General features: G+C 52.5%; 1 protein-coding gene across 1 annotated transcript in view; it reads left to right on the top strand.

The window, feature by feature from the left end:
• The first annotated feature begins 1,189 nt into the window (after positions 1–1,189).
• Positions 1,190–9,405, top strand: part of LOC146268612 (C-terminal-binding protein 2-like) — a 28,615-nt gene continuing 20,399 nt past the window's right edge. The window contains exon 1 of the mRNA XM_084709428.1: positions 1,190–2,003. Coding sequence (XP_084565554.1) covers positions 1,190–2,003 — 814 coding nt within the window. The remainder of the gene's footprint in view (positions 2,004–9,405) is intronic.

The raw sequence follows: 9,405 nt of genomic DNA, 5'->3' as shown, positions 1-9,405 counted from the left end.
CAGAGGGATGTTTTCTTAGAGAGATCCTCCCTGCGGTGTCACTTTCTTTGACAAACATTTGTCTCGTGACAATTTCCGAGTGTGCCTGGTGTCAGTGAGCTTGATACAGGCGTAACAGTTGCTGACGGTTTGTGCGTGATTCCGGCCGTGTTGCTGTGACGCTGGCATCTCGGGCCTGGCCCGGGGATTAGTATCCAATCAGAGTGGACTTAATGTTTCCTGACGGCACATGAGATTTACCGGGGTGATCTGTATTCATTTCATGACCCTGCCCGCCCGCCTGCCTGCTCGCCCTGTCCGTGTGCCCACCTCCCCCTCTGCTCCGCGGCGCTCAGGGAGAGAGGAGGCTGATCCAGCACTGACAGGCAGACCGACGCCCCCAGCCACAGGTAAGCTCCCCTCTCAGGAGTCGGAGGGTGGGTCCTCCGCTTCTCGGGTCGCATCGTCAGAGATACATATTCTCTGGTCGTCGTGACGTCACGGTGGGGGAGTGGAATTAAGCAGGCTTTATTTAGACGCTAATCCCTCATAGCAATCGACAGAGCGAGTAAAATGTCCCGGAGTAGGGGAAGGATAAACCTTGTTGGATTAGTACCCTGCCTACCCCACCCCATCCCAGCACAGCTCTACTCCACCCCCTCTACCACTCCCCTCCTCTCCTCTGCCTCGTATTTTCCCCCCTCTTCTCGACAGCGTCGCTGGCCTTGGCGGTCCGTGTCCGGTACAGGCGCTGTCTTTACACCAGGTCTTTTATAGAGTAGTTGGTCGTTTACCTCTGCTTCGACCAGCTGTGTGTGTGTGGCGTGTGTGTGGTGTGTGTGTGGGGTGTCTTGTTACCCAGCTCATCACCAGCCAATACAGGCACGGTTTAATAATTGAGGGATCGTCTACCAGAGAGAAGCCACCTGATAGCAAGGACCACAGGAAGCCCAAAAATATTACAACAGGATATCAGGTGAAACGCCTCCCCTCCCTTCTACTTCTTTAGTTTTTTTTCTTCTTCTCCTCCTACCTCACTTCATTCTACTCTTTTGATGTTAAGTGTAACTGAAGACTTGAAAGAAAACACCACCAACTCTACTCTTTTTTTTTTCTCTTCTCTCCTTCTCCTTGTCGGTTTTCTTCTTTCTCTCTCTCTCTCTCTCTTTTTTTTTTTTTTAAAGCTATCTTCTTGTTTCCCCTCTCTCCAATGCTCGTCGCCAGCAAGCAGTTGAGTCTCGGTCGCTCCCATAGCTGGGACACCCTGGGGGGGAATGAGGGTCAGTGGGACAGGGGAGAGAGCGTCTACGAGCAGCAAGCCAGGATAGCGGGGCGGAGGAACTCGCTAACGTACGGGGGAGACGGAGGAGGCTGGTACGAGCCTCCCCCGGGCTCCCGGCCTCCCGACCTCGATCTGAAACGGGAGCCGTTGTCCTATCAGGACTCCCCGTACAGCCAGGGCTACGCCGAGCGAGGGACGAGGAAGGGCTCCGTCCCCGAGCTCAACCACTACGACCGCCCATCCATGGCTCACCGAGGATCCATCGTTCCCCAGGAATACTACCCCCACGACCCCGCCATGTCCTCCCGCCCGCCTGACGACCCCCGGGGCTTCTACCGGCCCGAGCCAGCGCCCCAGCCACCTCACCAGCTGAGCCGGTCAGGCTCCCACTACGGGATGAGCCCGGTGGGGCGTGCGCCCTGGGACCAAGGCCAAGGGGGCCGGCCGGGACCCCAGGGGATGCCGTCTGCCGGCCCCCTCCCTCCCCCGCCTGCGCCGCCCTCCGTCCACGAGATGAACCGGATCTATCGGGAGACCGGAGGCGCTGCCGTCTCCAACAAGATGATGCCAGACGGCCAGCGCATGGCCAGCCGAGACCCCTCCCCTTACGGCCTGGAGCCCTCCTCCCCCCGCTACGCCTCCGAGCCGCCCCGGCCCGTCTACACCGACGTGAACGGCCGGCCCCTGGACCCGCGGCAGCCCGCCCCCACCTGCCTGGTGGTGGACCCGTCCTCCCAGGCAGGCATGATGATGAGGCAGGAGACGCCCTCGCCCTACGGGGTCCAACAGCCCTCCCAGCAGCCGCTGTCCAACCTGCAGATCTACGACCCCAACGCTCCCTTACCCCCGCCTCCTCCTCCCCCCACCGCCGCCCTAGCTCCCGCCCCGCCCCAGCCCTCGCCCATCCCAACCCCGCTGCCTCCTCCGCCCTCCACGGCGCCCCAGACCCCCGCCCTGCCTCTGGACCCCAAGAAGACGGTGGACCCAGAGTTCCTGGCGCTGCTGCGTAACGAGGGCCTGTCCGAGAGCACCATCTCCTCCCTCGTCCAGCAGGGCTTCGACTCCACCGCCATGCTGGCCGTCATGGAGGAGAACGACGTGCGTTCCGTGGCTCCCAACCTGGGCCAGGCGCGGGTGCTCTCCAGGGTGGCTCTCAGCTGCAAGAGGCCCTCAGAGGCCCCTCTGGCGCCCCCACAGCCCCAGACGCCTCTCCGCGGCCGCTCCAACAGCTTCAGCCACCAGAGCAGAGAGCTCTACCACCACCAGCAGCAGCAGCAGCAGCAGCTGCAGCAACAGCAGCACAGCATGGGCCTGGACCCCCACATGATGCCTCCACAGACCCCAGGAGGCATGCAGACCATCTCCCCCAGGATGGGAGAGGTTATGGGCAGGAGGCCCAACAGCGCTCCCTCACAGCACCTCCTGGAGACCGCGGGTTACCCCCGCTCCCCAAGCCCCTACAGCGGGGCCATGGTGCCCGTCCAGCCACGCCCCATGTCCGCCTACTCCCAGCACCCTGGTGTCCACATGCCGGGCATGCAGATGACAGGATCCATGCCCCAGCACATGATAGGATCCATGCCCGCCCTGCCCGGCTCCATGCCGGGGATGCACGGAATGCCCCAGCAGATGCCGCTGTCCATGCCCGCCCTGGCGCCACCCCAACACGCCCCCAAGGCCTACTCCACCAACTACACCGTCCCCATGGAGCTAATGAAGCGGGACCGAAGCCTGCCGCCCATGTCCCCCATGCACAGCCCTCACCCCAGCCCCCAGATGATGCGGAAGCCTGGGGGACCCTCTCCCGGACCAGGCCATGCAGCCCGCTGGGTCGGCCATGCAGGGCCAGAACGCGGCCAACCAGAAGCTCAGCCGACGCACTGGCCCACCTGTTATCGTCTCGACCATGGCTTCGCCAGACACAAGTAACTCCCTCTTTCATCATCTCCTTTATTCATCCCTCTGGTTGATCTCTCAAGGTCCCCCTCTCCATGGGGATTTCTCTTTGTGGAGATCTTTAGATTTTTTCGTGTAGCTGTTGGATGGTTTAGTTTTGAAAAGAGGACAGTTGTGTAAGAGCCTTTCGTAGAGAACCGAAAGCTGCTACACAGCAGTCTCGAATCGCAGATAAAAACTGAAGTACCCTTTCTGTGTGTATTTTGGGTCTGTCTCATACGATGGTGCCTCTCAAACAACGTTTGGTTCCTGTTTTATGGCTAAATATACATCCCAAGATGGGTTTGCTCTTGGTAAGGACCCGTTTGACAGGAACAGGATATACTGACCGAGCATGACTTGGTAGCTTGGTACAGTATATGGCAGTTACACTTTCATTGCTGCAGTGAAGTGTGATGCCTGTGGTTAGAATATACTTATTAATGACTTATTACTTTTAGTGCTTTAGGTTACACCTGGTTTTCTCTCTTATACAGTTTGTGAACATACTTAAAATAGGAGCGGAAATGTGAAGAAATATAAAATATGATCTGATAAACGGATATCAGTGCAGGTTCAACCGTTCTTACCTGTTTTTTGGTTGAGCCAAAAACGTATTTGTGTTGGTTCGGATTATGACCAGCTTAGTGTCCTAAATGGATAACTTTTGGACTGGAAGTCTCTTAATCTGCCCTATGACCTACTTTCTTTGTGTGGTCAGCGGTTTCTGTTCTTGAATCGTAGTGTTTCTGCCACAGTGAGCTTGCACCCTTATTTGGAGACAGGAAGTGAACACCAGCTACAGTGATATGCGGTTCACCCGTATATGACATACTTACACTGTGTGTGTCGTGGAATAGTTTCCAAACCAGTGCTGGAGGAACGAGGTTAGGTCATTTTGACACACAATGATAAACCAGTGACACGCGCCCCAATGACACATGCGCATGGAGTTATGGTTAGTTTATTTGTTCAAACTGTTTGCTTTTGGAGGAGATGTGTGAGGTGTGTATAAACTGGTCAACAGATCATATCTCCGTGTTGGTGTGTGTGTGTGTGTGTGTGTGTGTGTGTGTGTGTGTGTGTGTGTGTGTGTGTGTGTGTGTGTGTGTGTATGATGCCATGGCTGGGCGTTCCAGTTGTAAGACATTAGTTTCATGTGTCAAAATGACCGAGCCTCTGCTTTCTAGAACTTGTTGGGAACTTGTCCTCACCACACGTCATGTCAAATGCTGATTTCTAATGGCAGAAGATGACATAATGGCAGTTAAGATTCGATCAGATTCCACATTATTGTCAGTGTGCTCTGTGCGAGTACAGAGGCAGGGACGTGCAGTCAGTGTCTGAATAGAAGTGCAAATAGTAAAAGCTTGAAAAGTGAGGCTTTGAGGCTGAGACAACATGTCACTTAGATTGCATCACATAAACTGCAGCTCGCTGCACCTTGCACAGTGCTCCATCTCCAGCATCACCCCTAACCCCAGGCCCTGTCCCAGCCCTTATCCCAGCCCTAACCCCAGGCCCTGCCCCAGCCCCAGCCCCAGCCCCAGCCCCAGCCCTAACCCTTAGACCCTGCCCCCGCCAAAGCCCCTGCCCCAGCCCCAGCCCCAGCCCCAGCCTCATCCCTGCTGGGCTGGGACACAGGACTGTGATGTGGCATCATGGTAATGAGATACGTGCTACTGCTCTCTGGTAGAAACCCAACATGAAAAACAACCTTGTCTGCCGTTGAAGTCAGTTAGCGCTGTCTTGAAACTGATTCACTCACCGCCCTGTTCACAGATTCACACAGTTTTCACCGTGTGAAGAGATCTGTTGTAAGGTGATGCATGTGTGCATCTGCATCAATACCAGAGCTGCTGGACTAACAGGATTGTGATGATTACAGGAGGAAAATTGACTCTTTTCACAATAAGCAGTAAGAGGGATATAATCCTTCCCATCCTCCCTGTAGGTCTGTGCTGATCCCGACTCCCTGGTCCTCTGTGGACCGGCAGACAGGATGCTCCCAGACCCAGACCCAGGGTTTAGCACCAGACTGGCACCGACCACAAACACACGTCAGGCCTCTGTTGCCTCCTGGTTACCAAGGTTACCAGGCACAGGGGAGAGGTTGCTGTTATACCTGTGTGGTATTACACAGTGACAGCACACAGTGACAGCTCGGGTGGACTTGTGTGTTGTGAGACAGCTCACAGTGGTCGGCTTCTCTCTGGTGCGCTCAAGTTAAACACGATCCCTACATCCATCTGCATGCGACTGACATTTGTTGCCCCGGTAATTTTCATCTGGTAATGGACGACCCGCAAAGCCGCCTTGAAAGCATATTCCTTAATTGTGTGTTGCTAGGCAACGCTGGTTTTTAGTCGTAATCACTGTGAGATTATCTCTTGGTTTTACCGAGTGACAGAAGGGGAGAGGTTGCCGTGGAAATAAAAACAACGCAACTGTTCATATCTTCTTTCTGTCTGACACAGAGAGAGAGAGACATTGAACCAAGGCTTTTCTGAGAGGAGGAAGTGACAGTGAAAGAGAGAACTCTAGTTTCTCTCATCATAACATCAAGGACGGCCTATCAATGGAGAAACTGTATTGTTGCACACTTTAGAATCCAATTAGGCTGGTGCTTGCATTACACTCAAAACAAGAGCCCCAGAAGACCTTGCATCAACAGCTCTAACCTCACACTGTAGACACTCCCCACACGCTCCTAATATAGAGACACCATGGAAACTCCTTTGGAGTAAACCATGCCCTTATATGGTCTCCCAGCTCCCCCTCCCCCCCTTCCACGGAACGCCCATACATGGTGGAGGCTCCGCCCCCACTGCAGTTCCTCCCATGCAGGGTGTCTGCTCTGACAGCTCTGGATGCCAGCAGGCCTGATCTCCACAATGCCAGCCCAGGTCAGTAGGAGCGGGGCACACTAGCAGGCTTCCTCTAGCGTGTTTTGTAATGTCCGTGATGCTCGCTATGGAAGCGGAAGATTACGCACGAAATGGGTGCAGATCCACACGCAGGAGTTGGGATTAACAGAGAGAGGAGCGGGCGGTAAGTGGGGGCGCGTCAGGGAGGCTGGTGGGCCGAGCAGAGAGGAGAAGGGGGAGGGGGAGAGAGAGGGAGAGGGAGAGGGGGGAGAGGGAGAGGGAGAGGGAGAGGAGGAGGGAGAATGGGGGGGGAGAGGGGGTAGAGGGAGAGGGGGAGGAGCCGTGTCATGCAAATGAATGTGTCATCAGGCTGTGTTGCCTCTGGATTCAATCCCGGACGGAGGTTGGATGTCATGGTGCCACATGGTGCTAACAGAGGTTAGATCATACAGAGGTTAGATGTCATGGGGCCAGTGTGGTGATGCAGTGCCCTCATGCCCACATGTCACTGCAGGTTGGGACCTTGCTGCAAAATGGTTTTCCTGTGTAGCTCTGCACTGCAGAACATCAATACCAATTCCTGCTTTAAATATCAAGTTTACACAGTGGTGTTATTACGGGTTCTTTGCTGAAATCTCAATGCTAATTGGTCAATTACGACATTCCACGGTCTGTTATTTCTGAACGGCAGACTGTTGCTATGGACACATCATCTTACGACGTCCCTTACTCACTTAGCAGATATGTTTATACACACAGTATAAAGGTGATTTGAGCCTGCAACGTTTTGATCTGCAGATGCTCTAACCCCTGAGCTGAACTATCCTGTCGACGGACTTTTATTGCAAGCAGTGCTGTGAAATGTGTGTGTGTGTGGGGGGGGGGGGGACCAGATGTCCTCTTAATGTCATAAAGTGATTGTCCTCCTCATCACTAATGGCAACAGTACAGTCAATCTCTCCATGAGGATTAGACAGAGAAGCTTGGAACAATCTCTCTCTCTTTCTCTCTCTCTTTCTCTCTCGCTCTCTCTCTCTCTCTCTCTCTCTCTCTCTCTCTCTCTTCTTCTCACACTCTCTCTTCCTCTCACTCACTCTCTCTTTCTCTCTCACTCTGTCTCTCTAACTCCATGGATCATATTGGGAGAAGGGGAATGGAGAAAGACAGTAAGAGAGTTTAGTATCAGAAATATTATAATCTCGACTGCAACTCTGCACATTCATTCATGACTGTGGTTGCGGGTCAGAGTTGTGTAAGTAGGAAGAGGAAAAGCGAGTGATAGAGTTAGAAAGTGAGAGAGAAAGAGAAAGAAAGAGAGAGAGCAATAGAGAAAGAGAAAGAAAGACAGAGAAACAAGTGTCTGATGCCATCTGTGATTGAGGGGTAAGTAGGGGGGGAGGAGGGAGGGGGAGGGTGAGAAGGAGGGGGTGAGGGTGAGGAGGGAGAAAGGGAGAGACGGAGAGCGGGGGAAGATCTCCTCATGGTTGAGTAATCCCTGATGAATGAATGAGGAGATTACAATCCCTCATATCCACATGAATCTGGGCGTGCAATGGAAAAGATCAACATTTCATTTGCTGTGGAAATGTGGTCTGCGTGCTGTGTCTGTATCTTTGAGTTACAGTAACTGGAAAAAGATCTGCGTGTGTGTCTGCACATGCCTGTGTGCATAGGATACCTGTGTGTACACACACTCTACTTCATCACACGCGTGTGTGCTGTCGCAGTGTAGGAAGGCATGCAGATTGTATCAGCTTTACATTCAGTGGTTTAAAGGGAATGTTTACAGACCAATGTTATATATGTAGTGAATCTGAAGAAAGACTCTCAGAGAAAACAAACTTGTCCCAGGCCTCAGGCTTGTGTGAAACGAAGCAGAGCTAGCACGCAGAATGGGAGTGAATGAGATTGTTGGACTAGTCTGTGTCAGCCCCAATGCTTCAGAGCTTGAGTTGGGAGGAGTTGCATTCAGAAAAACCCCCTCTTTGAAATGAAAACAAAATGAGAGCGAGGGAATGAGAAATGTAAAGCCCTGCCCTCTTTCAACCCCTACCCCTCTTCTCCCGCTCTCTGTCTGTCTGTCTGACTGTCTGTCTGTCTGTCTGTCTCTCTCTCTCTCTCTCTCTCTCTCTCTCTCTCTCTCTCTCTCTCTCTCTCTGTCTCTCTCTCTCTCCTTTTATCTCTCTGCCAAGCAGGAGGTCACCCTGAATTATTCATCCTGAGAAAATGAAAACTTCATGGGTATTAAATTACGGAGCAGAAGTGTTTTCTGGACTATGAGAGAGAGAGACTGAATCTTTCATTCTGCTGCCTGTTCGTTTCACCACAGAGAGAGTGGCCATCTTAAACTGTCAGGCGTTGGTGGTCAGTACGTGAACCTGAACATGATGAAGGTCATTTTTAACAGGTTTAAACCTTCAACCTGTGTCCATGCGCCTTCTCTGAAAACACAGAAGACCAATCTTCTTCCTGTTTGTGTCACCAGGCCAGATGGTGGATCACAGAGAGCAGAGGTGACTAGATGGATGGAAGGGATAGAGGCAGCAGAGATGAAAAAGAAGAAATGACACCCTTACTCAGAGACACAACAACATGCTGTTCACCTGCATCTGTGTCAGCTCTCTCTCTTTCTCATATCTTTCTTTCTGTCTTTCTTTATGGCTTGCACTGTCTTTCTCTCGCAGTCTTTTTGTGTCTTTCTTTCTGCCTTTGTCCCTCTCTCTCTCTACCCCTCTCTCTCTCTCTCTCTCCCTCTCTCCCTCTGTCCCTCTCTCTCTACCCCTCTCTCTCTCTCTCTTGCTCTCCCTCTCTCTGTCTTTTATCTCTCTTTTTTTCTCACTCAGTCTCACTCACTTTCTCTCTCTCTCTCTCTCTGTCCCTCTCTCTCTCTCTCTCTCTCTCTCTCTCTCTCTCACTCTCACTCTCTCTCACTCTCACTCTCTCTCACTCTCTCTCTCTCTCTCTCTCTCTCTCTCTCTCTCTCTCTCTCTCTCTCTCTCTCTCTCTCTCTCTCTCTTCCTCCAGCTCAACCCACTCCTTTTCCCAGAAACGAGTCTATATCAATTATCTACAGCATGTCGAGGGAGCTCTGTGAAGAAGATTACATGAAGAATGTTGTTGATATTTCCCCTGATGAATGAATGAAGAGTTTGTCTTCCACCAGCTGCTCCCTGGTTTAGAATTGTAACTGAACCATGGCAATGAAAATGGTTAAGCCCCACGCTTATTACACTTCAAACACACCCTATACCCATCAATGTCCAAAGAACAGTAAATGAATTAGAGACATCCTTTTTTTCTGACACGGCACTGCGCATGTATTACTGGCTAAATCGACTAGGT

The sequence above is a fragment of the Hypomesus nipponensis genome, chromosome 11, assembly GCF_054491055.1.
Source record: "Hypomesus nipponensis isolate SF chromosome 11, ASM5449105v1, whole genome shotgun sequence".
Classification (NCBI taxonomy): Eukaryota; Metazoa; Chordata; class Actinopteri; order Osmeriformes; family Osmeridae; genus Hypomesus; species Hypomesus nipponensis.
The sequence above is the reverse complement of the archived record's forward strand: the minus strand, read 5'-3'. Positions and strand labels throughout refer to the sequence as shown.